The 25,034-nt window shown below is 41.0% G+C and overlaps 1 protein-coding gene across 6 annotated transcripts in view; it reads right to left on the bottom strand.

Annotated features, from left to right (window-relative positions):
- The window catches only part of RAPGEF4 (Rap guanine nucleotide exchange factor 4), a 227,969-nt gene extending 203,392 nt beyond the window's left edge, over positions 1-24,577 (bottom strand). For 3 of the 6 annotated variants that reach the window (XM_073305859.1, XM_073305860.1, XM_073305869.1), the window contains exons 1-3: positions 24,470-24,577; positions 7,407-7,549; positions 5,262-5,350 (exon numbers count right to left, since the gene is read on the bottom strand). In XM_073305859.1, coding sequence (XP_073161960.1) covers positions 5,262-5,350; positions 7,407-7,549; positions 24,470-24,534 — 297 coding nt within the window. In that variant the 5' untranslated portion in view covers positions 24,535-24,577. Of the gene's footprint in view, positions 1-5,261; positions 5,351-7,406; positions 7,550-24,469 lie in introns of those variants that run through there. The other 3 variants (XM_073305861.1, XM_073305863.1, XM_073305867.1) reach the window with 1 other exon arrangement.
- Positions 24,578-25,034: the final 457 nt, after the last annotated feature.

Genomic DNA, 25,034 nt, shown 5'->3' with positions numbered 1-25,034 from the left:
ATTGTTAATTGGGGAATCATCCTCCAACAGGTGTTTTTCTGAGGGGTCCTGAGGAACTGGTTCTTAGCCCTATGTTATTTAACAATTTTATTAACATCCTGGAAGAAAACATAAATCACCACTGATAATGTTTGTAGATGATAGAAAAATTGGGGGAATAGTACATAATGAAGAGGACAGATCACTCATATAGAGAAATCCAGATCACTTAGTAAACTGGGTGCAAGCAAACATTTAATGCAGCTAAATGTAAATGCATACATTTAGGAACAAAGAATGTAGGCTATGCTTACGGGATGGGGGACTCTATTGTGAGAAGCAGTTACACTGAAAAAGATTTAGGGGCCCTGGTGGATAATCAGCTGAACAGGTTCTCCTAGTGCAACTTTTGGCGAGAAGTGTTAATGTGATCCTTGGATGCATAAGCAGGGGAATATTAAGCAGGAACAGGGAATTTTACCTCTGTATTTTGGCACTGTATTTGACACCGCTTCCCGCTGATCCCATCAGCCGGGAGCAGCGAACCACAGCCACTGGGAGCTGAGGGCGGATGTGCAAATGTAAAGCAACAGTCTAGTGGTCTGTCAGCGGATTATCCTGACAGGCCGCAGGTTGGCCACCACTGCCTTATAGTGTCAGAATTAAAGGAGCTCAATCTATTTAGCTTAACAAAGAGAAGGTTAAGGGTGACTAGATCACAGTCTATACGATCTACACAGGGAATCTACATGGGGAACAAATATTTAATAATGGGCTCTTCAATATAGCAGAGAAAGGTACAAACACGATCTAATGGCTGAAGGTTGAAGCTAGACAAATTCAGCCTGGAAAGACGACAAATTTTTAAAGTGCAAGTAATTAACCATTGCAATAATTTATCAAGGGTCATAGTGGATTCTCCATCACTGGCAATTTTTAAATCAAGACTGGATTTTTTTTCTGAAAGATACACTCTAGGAATTATTTGGGGGAATTTCTATGGTTTGTGTTATACCAAAGGTCAGAGTAGATCAGTGATTTTCAACCTTTTTTCATTTATGGACACCTAAAAAGTTTCAAATAGTGGTGCAGACCCCTTTGGAAGTCTTAGATAGTCTGCAGACCACAGGCTGAAAACTACTGAACTAGATGATCACAATGGTCTCTTGAGTGTGGCATCTATGGATCTATAGTCTGTTAGTGATCTGGGATAATAAATGGCTTCTTGTTGTTTTTAAACTAAAAAACTTTCCAGTTCATGTTTAAAGGTAATAATCAGAAATGAGAAAAACATAATCCCAAATCATAAATGAATCATGTAAATTGACTAGTATCTGCCATTTGATTGTCTTGATAGGGGAAGCTAGTCAGCTAGAATGCACAGGAATATTACTAATATTAGATTTTAAAAATCCAGAATTTTTAAGGTGGTACCATCCTAAGTGGTAATGGCACTTAGAGATAAGATTGAGCCAGAACATTCAGGGTCCACATTTAAAGTGTGTCTGTGTCTAAGATTCTGGTTCAGATCCATCTTTCAATATTTTACTGAGAGGATAAGACATTTTGTCCTCAATACTGGAGTAATCTCATCTTTTGGGAAGTATAAACTGATCTTTTTTATCTGGGCATCCACTAGAGGTGAACGGAAAGGGGACTGCTAGGAGCACATCATCATTCTATATTGTGAGAATACTGCTGCCAACCGAGCCGTACAGCAACTTGCTCAAATTAGGCTAATTGTTCTCCCTTTCCGTCTATACTCGGTACAATTAAGAAGTTATTAAAAACAGTGAAACAACAAAAGCTGTTTCTATATTTGTCACTTTTATATTGAATATGGAAATGTTAGAGGCCTATTCCCATCCACTGCAGGTGAGATATACTCACTAAAGTTCACAGATGACCCAGTGCTCCAAGAGAAGGTGAACACCCCACCCTCCCAATATGCCATGGGGGGAAACCCTTACAACCTCAGTTTTTATAATAAGTTGAATTTTGGGCACAGTAGCAAGAATCACCATAGTTAAAGTATCAATTTACATACTGGTGTCCAAGGAATTGTCAGGTGATTTTTCTTCTTGAACCCCAGCTATCATAGGCTTGTTTACACTAAAATTTTTACACTAGTGTAGCTACACTGATGTAGCTATATTGGTGCAAACTTCGAGAGTACATGACACATAGCTGCAAAAAGTGACCTGAACTGGTTTCAGACGGGTTTCAAACTGGGGAAGCCACACAGGCTCAAGGTACTTGTTACACTAGTGTAGTACCTCTATGTCAGTGTGTCATAAATATAAAGGGAAGGGTAAACCCCTTTAAAATCCCTCCTGGCCAGAGGAAAAATCCTCTCACCTGTAAAGGGTTAAGAAGCTAAAGGTAACCTCGCTGGCACCTGACCAAAATGACCAATGAGGAGACAAAATACTTTCAAAAGCTGGGAGGAGGGAGAGAAACAAAGGGTCTGTGTGTCTGTTGGTATGCTGCTTTGCCGGGGATAGAACAGGAATGGAGTCTTAGAACTTTTAGTAAGTAATCTAGCTAGGTATGCGTTAGATTATGATTTCTTTAAATGGCTGAGAAAAGAATTGTGCTGAATAGAATGACTATTTCTGTCTGTAACTTAAGGTTTTGCCTAAAGGGATTCTCTATGTTTTGAATCTAATTACCCTGTAAGGTATCTACCATCCTGATTTTACAGAGGTGATTTCTTTACTCCTATTTACTTCTATTTCTATTAAAAGTCTTCTTGTAAGAAAACTGAATGCTTTTTCATTGTTCTCAGATCCAAGGGTTTGGGTCTGTGGTCACCTATGCAAATTGGTGAGGATTTTTACCAAACCTTTCCCAGGAAGTGGGGTGCAAGGGTTGGGAGGATTTTGGGGAGAAAGACGTGTCCAAACTATGTTTCCCAGTAAACCCAGTTAGAGTTTGGTGGTGGCAGTGGTTATTCCAAGGACAAAGGATAAAATTAATTTGTACCTTGGGGAAGTTTTAACCTAAGCTGGTAAAAGTAAGCTTAGGAGGTTTTCATGCAGGTCCCCACATCTGTACCCTAGAGTTCAGAGTCGGGGAGGAACCTTGACACAGTGTAACTACAAAGAAACAACGAATCCAAAAAACAAAACAGTACAAATAAGCTCTATACGTGGCTTTTTCCAGGATCTCCTCAGGCAGAGAATTCAATGTGTTGACTACACTCTGGGAGAAAAGGTCTCCTTTATGTGTTTTATATAAACTTTAGATTTTGCAATTTCCAGGAGTGCCAAGTTATTGAGAATTTACTAAGTTTACCTAGTGTTTTACTGCTTCTCCTCTCTCCATACCTTGCACATACATTATATCTTGGTGCCTGGTCTAGCACACCAGCAGTCCTAATACTTTGATGTTATTACAATAGCTTCCTCATCTTACAGTGAAGGCTGCAGTGTGCAATCAGTGTCAGAGACCAGACACAAGGGTGGTCATGTCTAGCAGTTGGAGCTGGAGTCAGGACCAGTGGTTGGGACTCGAATCAGTAGCCAGGAATCAGAGCCCATAGAGTCAGAGGTCAGATGCCAAAGTCTAGAATCAGAGCCCAAGTCAGAAGTCTGGAATCAGAGCTGAGGGTAGTGATGCCAGGTGTCTTATTTTCAACCAGAACACCCAGCCAAAAAGGGACCCTGGCAGCTCTGGTCAGCACAGTTGACCAGACCACTAAAAGTCCGGTTTGCTGCTGCAGACGGCTCCACGCGGCTCCCGGAATCGGCCGGCATGTCCCACTGGCTCCTAAGCCCAGGAGGGGTCAGGGGTCTCCGCGAGCTGCCCCCATCTACAGGTACCGCCCCCACAGTTTCCATTAGCCACAGTTCCTGGCCAGTGGGAGCTGCGGAGCCGGGGCTCAAGGCAGTGCCTTTGCCTGGGGCAGCGCGCAGAGCCACCCTGGCCACTTCTGTGCCTAGAATCCAGCGGGACATGCCGGCCACTTCCAGGAGCCACGCGGAGCCACCCGCTGCAGCCAACCGGGAACTGCAGCCAATGGAAGCTGTGGGGGCGGAGCTTGTGGACAGGGGCAGAGTGCGGAGATCCCTGGCTGCCCTTGTGCCTAGGAGTCAGAGGGACATGTCACTGCTTCCCGCCGCCTAAGTGCCACCAAGAGCCCACACCCCAACCCCCTGCCCCAGCCCTGAGCTCCCTCCCCCACCCCAATCCTGAGCCTCCTCCCGCATCCAAACTCCCTCCCGGAGCCCCACCCCAACTGCTGCCCCAGCCCTGAGCCCCCTCCCACTCCCACACCTCATTTTTGGCCCCAGCCCAGAGCCTGCACCCCAGTCCAGAGCCCGCATACCATCCCACTCCCTACCCCAGCCTGGAACCCTCTCCTGTACTCCAAACCCCTCATCCCTGGCTCCACCCTGGAGCCCACACCTCCAGACGGAGCCCTCGCCTCCTCCTGCACCCCAACCCCCTGCCCGGTGAAAATGAGCAAGAGAGCAAGGGTGGGGGGAGAGTGAGCGACAGGGGAGGGAGGGAGATGGAGTGAGCAGGGGGCAGGGCCTCAGGGCAGGGAAAGGGTGTTCGGTTTTCTGCAAATCAGAAAATTGGCAATCCTAGCTGAGCGTTAGGACCAGGTTACCTGGAGCAAGGTAAAGCAGGGGCAATGCTAGGGCCAAGGCAGGAGCAGGGCTGAGACAAACCTAAATCAAGGCTGGAATAAAGCAGAAACAAGGCTGTGAGCAAGCAGACGAGGAAGCTAGCACAGCCATGGGCAAATACTTTGAGCAGCCACTAAACTGCTGCTAGGCTTAAGAGCTGGTCTGCTGACTCTTCCAACTACAGGCCAGCTGTGCTCATTAGCGTGCAGCTCTGCAGGCTTTGCTTCCTGACAGTCAGGATTAACAAACTGCAATGGCTGTGGCTTCAGTTTAAACCTCTTAAGTAAAGGACTAAAATAAACATTTTCCACGGAATTCAATTCAAAAGTTAGACCTTGAGCTGCACTTCATGCAAACCCACAATATGACAGACTGTGGTGATTCCTATTTTACATCCAGATCCTCTTTCAGATTATTAAATTTCAGTTCCCCTAAATCAAGAACACGGGTTGCCTCCTACAGGAGCAGAGAGACAAAAAGTAAACTTAAACAGAAGAAAACGCGGACAACACCAGCATGCTTATGACGGACAAAAAAGCAAATGATTGACACTATGCAGACCATTGTCATCTAGCCCTATATGTAGTTCACAGTATGTCTTTGTGCCATGCAACTGGATTGTTTTAAAGAACAGTTGTATTTTACCTGGTAGTTGCTCGTATCCGAAACTTTAACATCCAGTGATCCTGCCAAAACAGTATACCAATTTGTTCCAATATCACCCTGACGAAATACTGGAAAGATGAAATATTGTAAATAAACACTCTTATTGTAAGCCTATCTAACAATGCTGACAAACATCGCTTTCATGTTGCTGTATTACTGTACTGACTGCGAGCACCATAGAATTCGCCAGACCCCATCTGATTATTTATCTATCTGCTAAGATACCCAGTGAAACTGGAGCATAGCATTTTTAGGGTATCCATACACAGAATCTCAGTACAAATGGAAATAGATAGCAATGTTTCAGGCCACCTTTCTTGTTTGCTTTGCCTTTTCCTGCTATCCTAGTTAATAAAAAGGTTCTCTGAACTTGCGTTTACCACGGTGCCTCTGAAATTTGAAATATTTCTTGATTTCCTCGGCAGTCACGCCTTTATAAAAAGAATTTTAATATAAAGGTTAATAAATGATTAACAGATGTTTAATAAATAGTTAATCAATTTTTTTAGATAGTTATACAGTCCAATAGATCAGTAGGTTGCTTATAACCATGGCTTATAATAATTTATAACACATTCTATTTATATCTGTAATATGCTTATAACACCTACTGATCATTTGCTAACCCTTTATTAACCATTCCTAAATGGAACTTTATACTATAGTGAGATCCATATCTCTTTGGTTTCTATTCTCTATTATTTTTCATGATGGGAATCAGAAAATAGTAGCAACATAAAGATATTTAGAAAATACCCTTATCAGGAGAAATACCAGGAGATAATTCACTTTTCTCTTTATGAGGATGATCCCTATAACTCTGTTTCAGAAAAGACGGTTAAAATATTTATCTACAATGCTACTTTTGTGGATTTCTCTTGTGCTTTAATAAAGTTTATGCTGAGAATCCACTTTATTTCATGTTATTTAATATTAAAGTAAAATATAGAGGATGTATGTATTATATTGACGGGTGCTTTAGAACGGGTCTAGTTCAGCGGTGGGAAAACTTTTTCTCCTAAGGGCCACATCAGGGTTCCGAAACCATATGGAGGGCTGGGTAGGGAAGACTGTGCCTCCCCAAACAGCATGGCCCCCGCCCCCTATTCGTCCCCTCCCCCTTACCATGTGCTCAGAGCAGCAGAACTGTCAGCTGCGCCACCCGGCTGGAGCCAACCACGCCGCTGCACTGCCCGGCAGGAGCTCGCAGCCCCGCCACCCAGAGCGCTGGCGGCATGGCGAGCTGAGGCTGCGGAGAAGGGGGGGCAGCAGGGGAGGGGCCAGGGGCTAGCCTCCCCGACCAGGAGCTCAAGGGCCAGGCAGGACAATCCCACGGGCCGGATGTGGCCCGTGGGCCATAGTTTGCCCACCTCTGGTCTAGATACATTAACTAGATGTATACCAAAAACAAAAAACAATAAATCCATTTTATGACTGTAAGAGACCAAGCAAAGGCACACAAGCCTACAAAAGAAATAGATCAATGTTTGTGTGAATAATTTTTGTAGCACAGATCACCATTTTTGTGTTAATACCTACTTTAAATTGTGTTCATGCTGTGTACATAATATAAATCTATTGGATGTATTTCTCTGAAAATAATTTTAGACAAATAACTTGTCATTTTTACTGCTTGCTGTCTTTGTATTTTTGTGGCATCTTTTCTGTTCTAAAAGTCTGCGCAAGCTAATGCTGCATTGGCAACTTGCTGCAAGATTGAGGGCTTCTGTATTAACAAGGGTGACATATTTGGGTCACCCTGCAGGTCACATACTTTCATCCATACATCTCAAAGCACTTTACAAAGGAGGTAAGCATCATTATCCTCAATTACAGACAGGGTAATGGAGACACCAGAAGGAGACATGACTTGCTCAAGGTCACCCAGCCAACCAGTGGCAGAGTCCTGGTCCAGTGTTCTATCCACTAGAGAACACTGCCTCCAGGGACTCAGAGTAGAACTGAATTATGTCATATAGCAGTTCAATCAACTCTGTCCCAGCAAGGTAGATTTTTTCAACAGGATTCCCCATATATACTGTTGCCTTATCTTTCACTAGAAGGGAATCCTGGTCTAAACCTTGACTTACTAAAAGTCAAATATATTATGAAATAACAACTTACATGTGATTCCCTTTTCCAGATTTTCATAGTATCCACAGAGACATATCTGCTGGAGAAGGTTTGGATGAAATTTCTCAAAAGCTTTCACTTCTTTCAATCGGGTGAATATAATATCTACATCTTCACTGGAACGTTCCAATGGTCTGCATGAAGAAAAAAAGAATGGTGCATAAGGGCTTTATTACAGAAACAGGTAATTGCCACCCACATACACCAAAACTAAGATTATTAGTTAAATTTTTTTTTAATATTTGTGAGCCCATTAAATGTGGCTTGTAGGTGCATGCAACAACCTTGCAGACATTCCAAATAATCAAAATACCTAACCACTGTATCCAACTTTATTATTATCATCATAGTGCCTGACAACCTCAGTCACAACTGAATCCCCATTGTATCAAGCACAGTGAGGGAGGAACCCGTGACTGAGTATGTTCAGAAGGGAGTTTGAAAGACATTATGGAAATTGTCCAAAACAACCCCCAGAGCAGTCAGGCCAAGCAAAAGGCGTGGTATGATAAAAATACTTGTAAATGCACTTTTGACATAGGAGATTTGGTCATGGTACTCAGCCCTGCAAAAAAGTTCAAAATGCAAAAATCCTGGGAGGGGCCCTTTGAAGTGGTGGAAGTGGTGATGGAGGACACTTATAAAGTTAAAAAGCCCCTTGATGATACTGTGCCCCAACTGGTACATGTAAACAGACTCAAGGCCTATCACCGTAGAGTGGCCAGGGTAAACATGATCTGTTGTGTCGAAGGGGAAACTGAGGCATACCCACTCACTGATTTGATGGCTGAATGCCAAGATGGGTCAACTTTGGAAAGTATGGAAATCTGTAGTGAGCTAACACCACTTGAAGAAGGGGAAGCGTTGTCAACGCTGCAAAGGTACAGTGAGGTATTTTCCAACAAACCCGGGAGGACACACTTGCTGTCCCACAGAATCCTCACAAAAGGGGCTAAGCCCCCGCCCCCCCTTCCAGGCCGTACAGGGCCACTGGCAAGGTGAAGGAGCAAATTCGGGAAGAGATACAAAGCACGTTGGACCTGTGGGTGATTAAGGAATCTGACCTGGGCTTTCCCTGTGGTCTTGGCCCCAAAAGGGATGGCACTGTAAGATTTTGTGTAGACTATAGGAAACTCCATGCTGTCACTCTAACAGATGCATACCCCATGCCAAGAATTGATGACATGCTGGAAGTGCTGAGCCAAGCCAAGTACCTCAGTACCTTGGATCGAACCAAAAGTTACTGGCAGATCCCTTTTGGAGAGGGAGGCACAACAAAAATCAGCTTTTATCACTGATATAGGGCTCTATGAATTTACGGTACGACCTTTTGGTTTGGTAAATACTGGTGCAACCAGAGACTGGTCAACAGAGGGTTAAATGAATTATAGGGCATACATAGATGACACTACTGTATTCAGCAACACCTGGGGTGACCACAAGGAGCATCTGGGAGTTGTGCTATCAAAGCTCAAAGAAGCTTGGCTAACCATGCTCTTTTAGATTTTACTGGGCACTTCTAAATCTCCAACTCAGTTTTCTGCATACATATAGAAACACAAATGATTCCAAGAAATCCATCCCTCTGCTCCACCTCTTCTGTCCTTTTCTTTGTATAAGAAAAATAAAATGCTGTTGTATAAAAGCATGCAAGTTACGTAAGCTGGATACGAATCACTTCATTAAAAAAATAAAATAAACGAAAGTGCACCATCTCTAAACAGATACAGCCGAAATAAAAGGTATCCTGCAACTGGGAGTGAAAATAATTGGAGGTAGGGCAAGACTGTTGGGCTCAATGCCATCTTGTGCCAGTGAGTTCAAGAGAGAGCTTAGTAGGTTCAAAAAACAATTTGACATTTACATGGCTAATGTGAACAGCCATATTTACTTTACTAGAGCATTTTAAAATGAGGTTATAAAACTCTGTAATTCAGAGAATAAACCGACCACTAATGGAAGGCATTAGGAAGGACAATTATGGAAGATTCAGTACAAGGTTTCTTGCATCTTCTTGTGGAACTACTGAAACTGACCACTTTTAGAGTGGGATACTGCAATAGATGGACCACTGGTCTGATGTAGTATGGCCACTTTAATGTTTCTGTGAGATTATGTTGGAAATTCAGGTGCTCAAATTATTCTTCTACAAAGGGGTCTGGAAAATGTTAATCATTTTCAGTGCTCTTCAGGTCTACCCACTGAATCTAGTGCTTCCAAAAATAAGTTAATTTAACTGACCAAAATGCTAATTTTGCTAATTTCTTTTAAATACATGGAAATAGTTAAAAAGGGACAGAGTTTAGTTTAATTTATATATATATGTATTTGTTTCCCTCTTTCACTACAATGCAATGTTCACAGCCTAAGTGCTCTTCCTGCAAAGAGATTTCTGGTGTTCCTCTTTGGTCATTCAATGCTGGCACCAGTGCTTGCCCCAGTGAGGTATATAATACCACATCCCTCTCACTTTGTCTCACTGGCCCTCAATTTCTTACTAAACTGTGTCTGGGAGGGATTAAATCCTCTAAACTCATTTACACTCCAATTTACCTTTATTAATACAGATGAGAGTAATAATTCTATGGTGTATACAGTTGCTTCTACATTATAGCATTATCCTCTTACCTACTACCATAGGTATATCCTCTTTCCTTCTTCAAACCACAGTCAATTACAACTGCTCCCTTTTAAATTCTTTCAAGCAAGGTTTTCACTCTCCCTATTTTTTTTTAATCTTTGCACTAGCTGCCAGTTATTAAGAAGTATTACTTCTCTTGTCAAAATGCTTTTAAGGATATTAGAAAGTGCAGCTTGAAAACAGAATTAAAATCAATTTATACTAGATCCCTACCTACACTATGCTGGCACTTGGAACACCAGCTCACTTCTTTCATTAACCCCAACATTAACAGCAAAGCTTGACAAGGACAGCAAAGCTTGACAAGGAAAGGGAAGACAATGATCATAATTTTCAGCACAGCACACTTTTCCCAAAGAAGCCCTAAACTCTGCATGTCAAAGTCACTTTCTCAATTTTTAAAATAAATGTGTGTCATTTTGCCTCTAGTAGTTTGCTTCCTTATGTGTTGGAAACACTGGTAGGTTACACAGGCACAAAAAAAAATAAACACCAAATCAAAGCAAATGTGCTTAAAAAGTCAAATTAGTATTTCATTTTATTTTTTGCAGCATTCACTCAGTTCTACTTACAAACCAGAGGACAGTATCAGGGGGTTGGGAAAGCATAGTGCTGGGGAAAATTTACTTCAAAATATTTAATGCCTTGATCCCACAATTTGCTATATGTAAGTTGACTGTTGCATCCCTGGAGAGCCCCACTGAAGTGCAGTGGGCTCCATATGGGACCAGCAGACTGTCCGTATACAACAAATAGCCTTAGTATTTTGTTGTTGTTTGATATCAAGGGACAAGACGCAAGCAAGAAGGGTTTGCAGGCGATCTAGGTTTTTAAAAATTGCCTACCGTTGTTATCTGAGCACCTTTCATGAAAAGTAAGAACAAGAAACATCTTTCTTCCAGCCCTGATAGCAGAAACAAGCTTAACACTTTGTTGGACTTTTTTAAAGACAAAGCTCATTTTGAGAGAATGCTCATTTGTTGAAAATGGTTGCCACAAGCCAAAGAGATGAGTTTTACATTTGGCTCAGAATGCAATGAGTGGGGGGTCACTCTTATTCTGTCTGGCTCTGAATGCCATAGGCTTGGTCTAGATCCAGTGAAAGTTCTCTCCTCCAACAAAGCTAGTGTTCACCTGTTGCATCATAAGGTCATCATACTATACCTCACGGATGGAGGAGAACTCTGAGGCAGCGATGGTCAGTACCTGTTCAATCTTCTTTTTGATAAGACAAACAAACTGAGTTCTTTAAGTCTCAAGGCATTTCCTTCAGCCTCAGATCATTTTTGTAGATCTTTTCTTCACCTTCTCCAGTTTTTCCAACATCCTTTTTAAAATGTGGACACGAGAACTGTATGCAGAATTCCAGTATCAGTCTCACCAGTGCTGTTCAGAGAGGTAAAGTCACCTCTCTGCTCCTGTTCACTACTCCCATTTATATATCCAAAGATCACATTCACTCTTTTTGACACAGCTAAGGACTGGGAGCTGATGTCAAGCTCCTTATTCACCATGCCAGAGTCACTACTTTCCAGAATACAGTCCCCTATTCTGGGGGCAGTCTGCATGCATTGCTCCTAGATGTATTACTTTGGATGTGAGGGGTCTGCCTTAACTACACCCTCCTTTGTAACCGCACACAAATTTCTGTACAATGCCCATTCTACAGTGGGGCTTCTATAGCACTGAGGCAAGGGGAAGCATGGTGAGCTCCACCACAGCTTTAGTACATCTCTACAAATTTCAGTCCAATAACGACAATGGTAGTTTTACTTAAGCTAATTTTATTAAGCATTTATAAACTATAACAATAGCACTAGTTTTCGAAGGAAGAATGGTTTGACTTAATAGCAAACTGTAATGGAGCTAGTTAAGGGCCATACCTTCAATTACTTATTCCTTAAAACACCAGTGAAACTCAGGTTTGATTACACTGACTGCTTAAGTATTTTAACAAAGTAATCATCATGAAATTAAATATTAACAATCTATCTATTCTCTAAGTACAAGCTGCCTAGCAAGGAACAATGTCAATACAGTATAAAATAAATTAACTTCCTTTCTTAAGGTATCTTATTAAGGGCTTGAAGATTTGATTTGATTTTAATAAATAAAGCAGGTTTTAATGTTAGATCTAACTAAGTACTATTGTAAAACTGTCTTTAGAAAGTTAATAATTGGTCCAGTAATTAGGAAAGAAAAACTAATAGCAGATGTAAGTCCAATCATGTTTAGCTCTATGCTTCAAGTGCAGGGCTCATTCATATCAATCTAAAAGGGAACACTGATAATTTAGTGTGACACCAATGTTCTTCCATTGCTGAAGACAAAATATTCCCCCTGCTGTTGAAGCCATAGTGTTGTGAAATGATGACAGTAGTACTGTTGTAAGAAGATAAAAAAGAATTTCAGTGAAGGTTAAGAAGTAAATTGACACTGGATGCCTTTTTAAAAGATATACATGATAGCTCAAACAAAGGTTATGGACTTGATGCAAGAATTACTAAGTGGGGTTCTGTGGCCTGTGTTATGCAGGAGGTCAGACTAGGTCAGTGGCTCTCAACCTTTCCAGACTACTGTACCCCTTTCAGGAGTCTGATTTGTCTTGCGTACACCCCCCACCCCAGTTACACCTCACTTAAAAACTACTTGCTTACAAAATCAGACATAAAAATGCCACAGCACACTATTACTGAAAAATTGCTTACTTTCGCATTTTACCACATAATTATAAAATAAATCAACTGGAATATAAATATTGTACTTACATTTCAGTATATAGTATGTAGAGCAGTATAAACAAGTCATTGTCTGTATACAAAATTTAGTTTGTACTGACTTTGCTAATGCTTTTTATGTAGCCTGTTGTAAAACTAAGTTAATATCTAGATGAGTTGATGTACCCCCTGTAAGACTTCTGCATACCCCCAGGGGTAAGAGAACCCCTGGTTGAGAGCCACTGTACTAGATGATCCTAATGGTCCCTCTGGCCTTAAAATCCATGAATCTAGGCAGTCAAGTGCCACATCTTCTCCAATCTCTCCTCCCCTCCATCAATTCCAGTTCCATCCTTTCCCTGAGGTAACTATGGTGCTTGATTACATGAGGGTAAAATTAAAATGCTCTTAAGTCAACAATATGAAAATAATCTTGCTCTAATGAGATATGTACTCCATCTTCCTGAATTTTTATACCATGCTCATCACCATGGTATCTGGGTGTCATTATGGTGTCCCAGCTGCTTGGTTATGTTTCCCCCATTTTGTATCTATGCACTTTTTATTTCCTGTACCAGGATGTTGGTCTTCACATTTAATCAATACTCCTCACAGTCCCTGCATTCTAATCTGTTCATGTCACTTTGCATTTATCTATATCTTTTCGTGTGTTTGCTGCCCTTCCTAGATATGCTCTAGGAATTATATTGGGAAAATTCTACGGCCTGTGTTATATTAAACTAGATGAACACAGTGGGTCCCTCCTGGCTTTGAAATCTACAAACACTGATGCTGTCTCTAAATTTGATTGTCTGAATTTATACCAAAGAAACACAGCACAGAAAAGACATAGCACCCATACAACATACGAAGTAGCATTTCTTTGTGTTAAACAAACCTTAAAGAGTCCTGTACTGGGCTAAAACTATCAGATAGCATCACCACTTGAAGACAGACTCTTCAACCAATGTGAGAGAAAGAAGGTCTATGGACCATCTGGCAATGCACTGCTGATCATGGGTGGTCCACAAACCATTGCTTTAAAGAGTTTAATGGAGTGAAGTGAGAACTAGGAAAAACAATGTAAATGCTATAATGAGAATATAATACGCCCTCTCATCCTCCCCCCCCCCAAAAAGACAAATGAAGGGGAGTATTACAATACACATTAACTACAGTTCTGAAGCGCAGCATGCTCTGTGTACTATCCTATTCCACCATTGCAAGACATGCAATAGAAACACTTCACCTGACAGACTCTAGCAATGCTTTACTTCTCTTAGGGCATCCTATCTTTAACTATGGTCACAGAGCAAAGCAGTAAAAAAAAAAGGTGGAGGTAGCACGATTTAGAAATTGCCACCTGAGAAATGCTTGGCTAAGTCCACAAAGGAGAATTTGTAATCATTAGCAGCCAATGTTTATTGACACAATCTATTTGTAGGATGATAAAACATCATAGCCAGAAAAAGCAGGAGACTAGTTCTTCATACAATATTTTTCAGTTAAATCTAGTTGTGTGGCGTCAATGCGCAGACTGGACATAGCAGAAATTATATTTTGCACATAGTATTTCTCAGCCAATTTCTGGCATGCCTCATGGAAGAGAATGAAAAACAGCCCAAAAGAGAGCATGTCTAAATGTGTAGAAGTAATTACGATTCAAATCAGTGAGAAGGTGATCTTCTGACATTAAAAATTTAATTAAATTTGAATATTGATTCTTTCCGATATTTGTTGTTCTAACTTCCGAACTATTAGTCCTGATTCTACACTAGATTATACATTGCCATGTACCATAGGATTCTGACACAAAATTTCACTTAAAAATAAAGTTTAATCCATTTGCAAATCCATTTGCACATAATGTTTTCACTCCCAGAAATTGGACTGAAGCTATCCAAGGCATTTCTGCAATTTCTATCTAACAATGAAATTTAAAACCCTAATCGTTTTAGCAGTTTGCCTACTACTATTGTCCAATTCTTCATACTGCCCGATTGTTTGTTCAAAACAAAGCAAACAATAAACCTTGAGCCTTAGCATTCTATTTTGAAGATAATAGTATAGTAGCTTCTAGGATTATTTCCATCTTTGTGAATATCCAGGATGCAATGGAAGTGCTGAGCTGTTGCCCCACTTAGAGAAAAAAGGGAAAATAAAATTTAAGTTATATAAATGAAGAAATGTTGAACTTTGTCTTCATTGCTAGCTTAACAATACAGTTTTTCATCTCTCAACTGAAACATCTCTGTGGGGGAGCCAGCTTTCCAATTTCCCCCAGGTCCCCCAAAGTATGCAGGGAACTTCCCAGTAAGGAACTTTACAGCTGAGCAACAGCACATCATGGATGGGATAAAGACTGCTCTGAAAAGCCCAGAAGCCACAAATGGGCAGAGAAGGTTGGCACTGTTCAGCATTAATAGAAAAGTATAAAAAAAAAATTCAATATCAGACTGGTAGTCTACAGATCATGCAACAACACACCACTATGGGCTGCACCCCACTTCAAGATTTGGGTTGGTTCTTTGATCCTGGGCCTGAGGGGCTGCGGGGCGGGTGGGGATGGAAAGTATCTTGTGCCATTCTGTAACAACTCCTCTGGGTCAGTTCAGGAGCAGTGTTCTGGAAAATGAGGGAAATTGCATGTAGGCCTCCTTGATGTTCTTCCTTCATGATATTAAATTCTGACTACCCCAATCCATGCAATTTTTCAGTATGGACAATATTGTAAAAAACAAAACAAAGAAACAGCAACACAAAATGATGAAAATCAGAGTAGGAAATCATGCATTACATTGTCAGAATTTTGTATTTTCCTATCAGTCCACTATACACTCTCTTGCCTTGCTTATCCACTGAAGACTTTAATTGTTATTTATTTATATTACATAATTAATTTGCCTCTTCAGAACAATGGCACAGAGTTTATCTGACAGTAACATTTTCATATCCGCCACCCTCTTATTCCTCTCTCCCCAGTTTCTTGCCTGGTTAGACTGCATAACCACTTCACAGCATGCACACACAAGTGACAGCATCATTAAGAATGACATAACCCTGTTCAATTATGTCAATCTCTCTCCTCTAAAGACATTTTAGCCTTGATTTATTTGATTATCAGCATCTCAGGTAATATACCTGACATTTCTCCTTGCAAGAAAGTTTATATAACAGACATTAGAAAAAGCCCTTTAGAAGCATAACTTAAGGAGAATATTTTGTATCTTGAAAAACAGCTACTCAAGTTCAAGGTTAAAAAAACCACACAAAAAGGGAGAGTTGATGCTCCTACTCAGCTGTACATAATCTGGGAAAGTATTTCCCTTAGTGTACAGCATATATCACTTTTCAGAAAACAGATTTTAATATTTTGGCTGTGTTGTTATTAATTATTTGTATGTTGCTCAGTGCTGTACAAGACACAGAAATCAGAGTCCTTGTCCTTAAGAGTCTACAATCTGTTAGACACAGAAAAATGACACAACAGGGTCCTTCACAAATGCAACTAGTCCTTCCATGGGCTAAAACTGCAACAGTTATTTCCAACACCATAAACACAAACTGAATGAGCTGACGAGTACAACTAACCACTACAGCTGAAAACCCTGCTCATTTTATTGGTGTTAAAGTATATTTTGCTTTGAAGTAGCTGCAAAAAGCAGCAGGGGTAGTCTTTTCCACCAGATGCTGCTCTCTGTGCCCTATGTACCCACTTCCACCCACCTTCTGGCAGGGAGGAGGAAAGGAGAAGACAGCAGCAGAATCTCAGCAGCAGGAGAATGCTCTCTGTCCCCTACATCGTCCCCTACATCACGTGGGAGTCGGAGAACAATGAAGCACATTTCTCTTCCAGACAGTTTTGGGGCTCACTGACTGGCTGCTAATGTTTCCCTTTGACTCTCTGATATATAAATGCTCTGAGAGAGGTAGGTATACGAGGACAGAATGAAAGATGGGACTTGAAATATGATGTCATGTCAGGAGATGGTGTTAACTTTAACGGAAGGGAGGACACTCAGCCCCTCCCAGGAGGTGCACAGCACCTAGTGAGGCAGTACTGCCAATCCCAAGCACTAAAAAAAGTCATGAGTTTGGCCTCCCAAAATCATCAGATGTTTTTAAAATAACAAAGCGGGGGGAGGGGGGAGTAATTGGCATTCAGTTTCCAAGTCTTTAGGGTTCATGTTTTCAAGCTCCCCCCACACACACACATACCCATCACCAGGAAATAAAAAAACAAAAACAAAAACCCACACCCTAAGATTATCATCTATCACATGACTCCAGGAGCTGTGGCTTTATGAAAAATACCAAATATCACAAGACTTGCAATAAACTCATGAGAACTGGAAACACCAGTAAGCGCAGTTGTTTAGATGTAAGTGTCTCAGAGCAGAGACTGTCTTTCTGAAAAAAGGTTTCAGAGTAGCAGCCGTGTTAGTCTGTATTCGCAAAAAGAAAAGGAGTACTTGTGGCACCTTAGAGACTACCCGATTTATTTGAGCATAAGCTTTCGTGAGCTACAGCTCTTTTCCAGTATGCTGTTTGTTTACCTAGGTTTTCCATTTGACTCAACAGGATAAATAAAGCAAGACTGGTCTCTTTATAGCCACTTTCACTTAATGATTTATCAGCACTAGCCCAGGACTCAAGTTTTGGGATTTACAATAGTGCATGGGAATAGTACAATAAAAACCAATATTTTGTATCAAACACCTTTAATATTGCAAAACTGAAACGCTACATATTAAGTTCAAACTACTTGGCAGTATCCCTTGAATAACCATTTGGCATGGAAACAAATACCGTATACACTCAGGCTATTCTGCTGAACAATAAATAGCGTTTTCTTCCAACTCAAAGGTCAGCTTTCAAGCTGTAACAACAGCGAGAGAAAAATATACTTGTTGAGTAATGACATTCATAGAGATTTATCTCCAGGTAGAAATTCGTTATTTGAATAGTGCAGCAGTTGCAGTTTCAACTACAGGAAAATATAGATCTGTTTTATTTTTTCATAATAAGGTTACCTTTAGGAAAATGACAAATACACTCCATATTAAAGAAAGAGATTAAAATTAAAAGGAAACTTATCTCTTTCATTTGTGAAAATACCCATTCCACATAATGCACACTTTAAAACTAAAATACAGATCAAATGTCATTGAATTAAACACGAGCTCTCATAAATATGAACTAGAGCTCAAAGACAGTTACCATTCCTTCTGATCAGAGTGGAGCTAGACAATATTACATTAAATGGCACATTTGCTTTATAATAGACATTTTGAGGGCTTTAATGTGAAGACTAGTGGAGATAAACATTGTTTGAAATGTACAACAGAACGATATGATTTAGTGACAAAAATATTCCGATATAAACTCTAGCCATGAGAATCCATGAACAGAGCTTTATCCTCATTGCCCCTGCGCCCATACATAGTCTAGCTTAATGCTGAAGTTAATAAATATTTTAACTTTACAGAAACTATAAGATAACTTCTGGAAGATTACATGGTCATATATAAATTTTGACAGCTGTTTAATTCAAAGATCATCCACTAAAGCCATTAAAGTTAATGTGCATTAACTCTATTGAAAAATTAGTAAGAATACTAAGAGTTGCTATAATGCAAAATACAGTTACAATGATAACAGAATAAAGGGAGTAACACAACACGAGCTGTAATGTACAATAAGTATCAAGATGCATAAACAACAAGGAGAAAATTAAATCTTGCATTTTGTATCAGTCCTAAATAACATTCTCATAAGCACACTGGGGAAATGTCTAAATAAAATTATTATAAGATGGGTGCATAACAGGTTGAAAGAAAATACTTAGAGTAGTTATGAATAGTTTTTTGTCAGACTGGGAGGATGTATCTAATGGAGTCCCACAAGAGTTTTGCATGGTCCAGTACTCTTCAATATTTTCATTAAAATGACTTGGAAATGGAGTAGAAAGTACAGTTATAACATTTGCAGATGACACCAAGCTGGGAGGGGTTGCAAGCGCAATGGATGACAGGATTAGAATTCAAAATGACCTTAATAAATTGGAGAATTGGTCTGAAATTAACAAGATGAAATGAAGATAAGGAAAAATCAAATGCACAAATACAAAATAGGGAACAACTAGCTAGGCAGTAGTATGGCTGAAAAGGACCTAGAGCTTATAGTGGACCACAAACTGAATACCAGTTAACAATGTAATTCAGTTGCAAAATAGGATAATATTCTGAGGTGTATTAACAAGAATGTCATTACATAAGACACAGGAGGTAACTGTCCTGCTCTAGTTGGCACTGGTGAGGCCTCAGCGGAGTACGATGTCCAGTTCCGGGCACCACACTTTTGAAAAGACGTGGACAAATTAGAGAATCCAGAGGAGGGCAATAAAAATGATAAAAGGTTTAAAAATACCTGACCTATGAGGAAAGATTGAAAAAACTGAGTAGGTTTAGTCCTGAAAAAAGAAGCTGTGAGGGGACCCAATAAAAGTCTTCAAATATGTTAAGGGCTGTAAAAAAGGATGATGATCAATTGTTCTCTATAGCTACTGAAGGTAAGACAAGAAGTAATCGGCTTAATCTGAAGCAAGGGAGATAAACGCTTTCTAACCATCAAGGTGGTAAGTACTGGAATAGGTTACCACGGGAGGTTGTGGAATCCCCACCATTGGAGGTTTTTAAGAACAGGTGGAACAAACATCTGTCAGGGAAGGTCTAGGTTTACTTTGTCCAGCCTTACTGCAGGGGGATGGACGTGAAAACTTCTCGCGGTTCCTTTCAATCCTACATATCTGTGATTCTATGGTCTGTTGACATGAGACCTGTGTAACTCCACTGAAGTTAATGCATTACACTGCCGCTGGAGTGAGGAAGTTGAGAATCAGGGCCAGTATTCTTAAATGAATAGTCTGACATTTATCGAGTAATTTAAATGTAATAATTTATGAAGTACAAATTTCAAGTTTGACTAAACCTGAGAGCCTGAATTTTATTTCAATGCGTGAAGAATAAACATGGGTAGGGAATGGTAGTTTCTAGGAAATACACATTTTGGGCAGTAGATTTTCAATTTATATCAGCTATTTTGTATGTTTCCTATTGGCAGCTGGGCTGGTACTTTATTTTGCCCCTGTTGCTCATTTAGAATAATTTAGCAATAGGTGTTTGGCAGTTGAACAGCTTAGGTTAAAACTGCTTTTTGAAGTAATTGTTTGAGAAGCACACTTTCTATAGCTCGTGGAGATGGCAAAAGCCTGATTGCTCAGGGACATGGGTTTTCTTCCTGTCTCTGCCACTGACTTGCTGTGTGAACTTGAAAAAACAGTTAACCTTTCTCTGGAAACCCCATTCTTGGAGATTTTTAAGAACATGTTGAACAAACACATGTCAAGGAAGGTCTAGGAATACTTGGTATTGCTCAGTGTGGGGGACGGGGACGGAGTAGATTACCCCTTGAGATCCCTTCCTGCCCTGCATTCCTATGATTAAAAAAATAATGTCATCTAGAATAGTGAAAAATAGTGAAAAAATATTGAAAAACAGAATAGTGAAAACTCACTGATGAAAGATCATTGATGACCACTTTGTTTTTGAGGACACAATTCTCAGTTCTCCTTAAATAAGGCTCCTTAACTAGATTTGATTAAAACTTTTTCAATTAAAATTTGTTGAAAAATGTGGTTTAATCAAAACTGACATTTGTCACTATTTTTCATTTTCAAGGAAAGTATTTGGGATTTTTTTTAAAAAAGCAACAATACGAAAAATGAAACATTTCACAGTTTTTGGATTTTATTTTTACAGTCCAAAAAATAATTTATTAATGTAAATAAAGTTCATTTTCCAGCCAGCTCTACCCTTTATACTGCTCTGACAATGCCAACATGTTTGCCAGGGCAGCGTAAAACAAACCTTACTATAAAAGACAATCAGGCCTTGGGTATCAAGGACAAAGGGAAAGGTGAGAGCAATAGCAAATGAGATGAGAAAGCTGTTATGTGGATTTTTGCTTGGAATACAAGACTTCAATGGTCAAAACCTAACAATATGCAAGAAGCAACACAGACAACTGCAGATGTATCCAGTGCAGACAGGTTTCCAGATGTCTCCAGAAAAGAAAAACCCTGGTGTTGCAGGAGAGGATACCACACATCATTTACTAGTGCACTCGTGTGCCATGAAAAGACCATCAGGCACATAATGCTTGTGTACTCACTTTGCCTATGTAGGTATGTAAGGAAGGGAAGGCAGAAAGGAAGATAAGTACAGAATTAACTGTAATCCTGTATATGTAAAAATGGAAGCTGGTATAACTGGAAGTCCTAACCTTGTGATTACAGAAAACAAACCTTCTTGAGTTTACTTGAAGCACCTTGCTACTCCTGCCTTTGGCATGGATATTTTCAAGCAGAGCACCTTATAAAATGCAAAGAGGCTACAACATTACAGTATGCCCATATTAATATTAATTATCATAGTTGTAAAATGGCCTTAGGGGACAGACAGGAAAAGCTGTTTTTATTTATCATTGTCAGAAGACGGACTATGAAATGGGAAACTAGAAAACACTGGGCGAAACATTGTGATGTTCCTTCCAAGGAATTGTTATAAATATAAAACTGGACTAGAAACTTACATACACAGAAAGCAAGAGTGCTTCCTTACAGTCTTATATATTTTTTAAAAGAAATAAAACATGGTTGTCATAACCCACCTGATCTATCCATACTATTGCTTAAGTACAAGCCAATCAAGTTCTTACTTCCTTGAGGCAATGATACATTGCCCAGGATGGCAATCAGTGAGATCATTCTTCTTTCTGCTACCTTCTTTCTATCACCATGTATTCCCCTTTCAAAATCCCAGTTCTCCACTTTAGTTTGTCTGCACAATCACTATCAGTGCTACTCCTGTTTGCATTTATCACGAAGGGTATAAAGAGCTGGCTAGGTCCCAAACATACATATAATGAGCCAGACGGGAAATCCTGAATCAAATTTTTGGCCTGATCTTACCGTGCAGTCTTAGTCTAACTCTTAGTGAAATAAATGAAAATGTTGCCTGATTAAGGACTGCAAGATCAGTGTTCCACATGTGGTATTTTATTCTTGTTAGATCTAAATAATGGAGACCTAAAGTCTAACAGGGTAACAAAAGATACAAAAAGTACCTATGTACAATATGCCCTCAAAACACCCATTCATATCTAAATAATTCATAAACAGCTTAGCCAAGATCATTACATTCTTGACACACCAGGATAGCAAAGTTACATGATTTGCTCTGTGATCTGCTCCTGCAGTCAAACATACCAGTCAGCTAAGGCACTGCAGGTTATATCGAACACACAGGAAAGCACAGAATTATAATGACAGAGCTGAAATCTTTGGGTTATCTAATTGTTGTGAGCACTGTACATCATTAAAAAGGGTGGTTTCAGAGTAACAGCCGTGTTAGTCTGTATTCGCAAAAAGAAAAGGAGTACTTGTGGCACCTTAGAGACTAACCAATTTATCTGAGCATAAGCTTTCGTGAGCTACAGCTCACTTCATCGGATGCATACTGTGGAAAGTTTAGAAGATCTTATTATATACACACAAAGCATGAAAAAATAATGAAAAAATACCTGAATCAAATTAAAACCCACAGAGGAATAAAAGCTGTATTCTGGTTTTGTGAAATGATGGAATTCTATAAAAGACACTCAGCCTGCCCTGAACACATACTGTATATTCATTTAAAATTAAAGGTTTGAAAAAAAATGTCAGTCTCGAACTCTCTCACGACACACGTTGGGGTAAAAGAAATCACAAGAACTGCTCATAGGCTGAATACATTAAACACATTTGAACAGATTTAGCAACCTTTTATTGAGATATATGCAGATAAGACATATGGAAAAATGCTAAGAGAGTGAGCCTGCTTTTGCTCCCATAGAAGTCAATGGCAAGACTCCCACTGACTTCAATGAAAACAGGATCAGGCTCCTTAAAAGACAAATTATTTCAGAACGCAACAAAATGTGGGTTCACCTCTTCTTGAGGATCTATTCTGTCCAGGAACAATGAAAAATTCTTAACACAACAGGATTTTGTGACTTTTTTTTGTCCCTCTGACTGTCATCTTTTCCCTGTGCTTTGTTCTTATGACATTAACATATAATGTCTTATGTGTCTTATTCCTAAGTGCTGATGTTTAGCCTCTGTGTTCAGTAATGTCATCAACAAGGCTATGCAGTAAAACATCAGTAATCCTAGCCCACATGCCCCTATGAAGTAATATACTTGTCACTATAGAGGTTCTTCACTTGCTAAAAATATGCTCTCATTTTAGCTTTTTATTAGTTCTAGTTTGCCAAATACCTCAAGGAGGAACATGAAGATTTTAGACACATTATTTTGTTTGAGATGTTTTGCTACCTCTATTTAAAGTTCCATTCTTCTTTTTTTTAAAATTTGGTTTGATAATCTGATTACATTCAGTTTTAAATTACCCTGGCTCCTTCTGTCACACTACATGTTAAACTACAGACTAACACGGCTGTTCCTCTGAAACCTGTCATTATGCAAGGCACTGCATTTAGCCGTATGGAGTGGAAATCTATCAACTGTATAAGTACTAACTGTTTAGTGTTTACTACTAGGCCTACAGTCTGATCCAACAGAAAATTATCCTGTCAGTGTTTTGGGAACAATTACAGTCCATTGATATGCTCTTTAAAGAGACTGCAGAGAAAACTTGTATTTATACAAGTTTCTACAAGCCAAGGGTCCTTCATCTGTGTCTAGGGTGGTGAGGATCTTCTTTTTTCAGCCTGGTGAATGGGGTAGCAGAATGGAGGTCTCCTTTTCTCCCCCCCCACCCCCCATGGATGATGGAAGGGAGATCTGTGGGGAGATAAGGATGATCTTGATAGGATTCCTTCATGCAAACCTTCATCCACATGTGGAACAGGGCCTGTGAACACAACAAACCTAATGGGTGGGTTTCACCTACCCTAGGCATTCAGAAGGCAAGTAGTTGGGGTTGACTTTTAGACCATTACAGTCTATTAACTGAAAGCTTCACAAGAAGGTTTATACTGTAATCCCAATATGCAGTCATTCAAAGCATCCACTGGAGCTATTAACCGAGAGTGCACCAACCCTTATGTTATTTAGGATCAGAGAAGTTAGAGCTAGAAAAGACCTAGACCACAGTCCCACTCCCCATCAATGCGGGGTTTAACCTCTCCCATAATGCCCACACTAGGTTTTTATCATCAGCGCTGGAGGTATGCTCGTGTGCAGCTTACTGATTCCTCTGTCTCCTGCACCTCTCGGCAACCCATGCAACGCCAGCAGCAGCCCTAGACCAACAACCACGGGAACCCGGGCCGGGGGGAGGGGGGACTTTGATACATTTCACCTCCACCACGTGCAATATTTCCTAGGCACCAGAATCCCACGGCAACGAGACCCGCTGGGCTCTTACAATGGCACTAAACCCCCCCTCCCGCCGGTGCATATACCAACCCTTCCTATGGGCAGTTTCCCAGCCCCCGAACGGCCCCACGGCTCCCCCCAGGCACGCTGCCTACGACCTGCACGCCGCCCGTGTAAGCCGGGCTTATCAGGGGAGCTGAGGCCGCAGGCACAGCGGGGCCCCCTCGCACGCCCGCTCCCGGGAAGATGCTGGTACCTTTTATCCAGGCAAGCGATCCACTCGCTGGAGGAGGACGAATGGGAAGCGTGAGCAGCGACCATGTTTGCCCGGCTCTCTGCGTACCCAGGCGGCGGCGGCGGCGGCGGCGGCGGCGGCGGCTCTGCCCCCTCCCCTGCTCCCTGCCTCCCCCTCCCCCGCGCCTGCGGCTGCTGCCTCTCCCCGCGCTGAGCAATGGGCTCTCCCAGCCGCAGCTCCGGCTGCCTCCGCGTGGCCAGAGCCACCTGGCCCCGCGCCCCGGCTGCCCGCGGCTCAGGTGCTGGCTCTGAGCAGGGCGGGCCCTCGGCTCACGGCAGAGCGGAGCTGGCGGGGAGCCCGCAGCCGGGAAAGACACAGCTGGGCGGGCACCTTGCGTGAGAAAAACTCAGGGGAAGGGACCGAGCCACCCTCTAGCGCCGGCATCCGCGTCATCCCGCCAGGCGCTGCAGGGCTGTGTGGGGCCTCAGCCCCCCGCGCTCCAGTCCCAGCAACAGAGGAGCTGGACCGAGGGGCTTGAAGTGGTTTCCGTCAGGTGGCATCTCCATCACTGGAGAGTTTTAAGAGC

This window comes from Lepidochelys kempii, chromosome 11 (assembly GCF_965140265.1).
Source record: "Lepidochelys kempii isolate rLepKem1 chromosome 11, rLepKem1.hap2, whole genome shotgun sequence".
Classification (NCBI taxonomy): Eukaryota; Metazoa; Chordata; order Testudines; family Cheloniidae; genus Lepidochelys; species Lepidochelys kempii.
The sequence above is the reverse complement of the archived record's forward strand: the minus strand, read 5'-3'. Positions and strand labels throughout refer to the sequence as shown.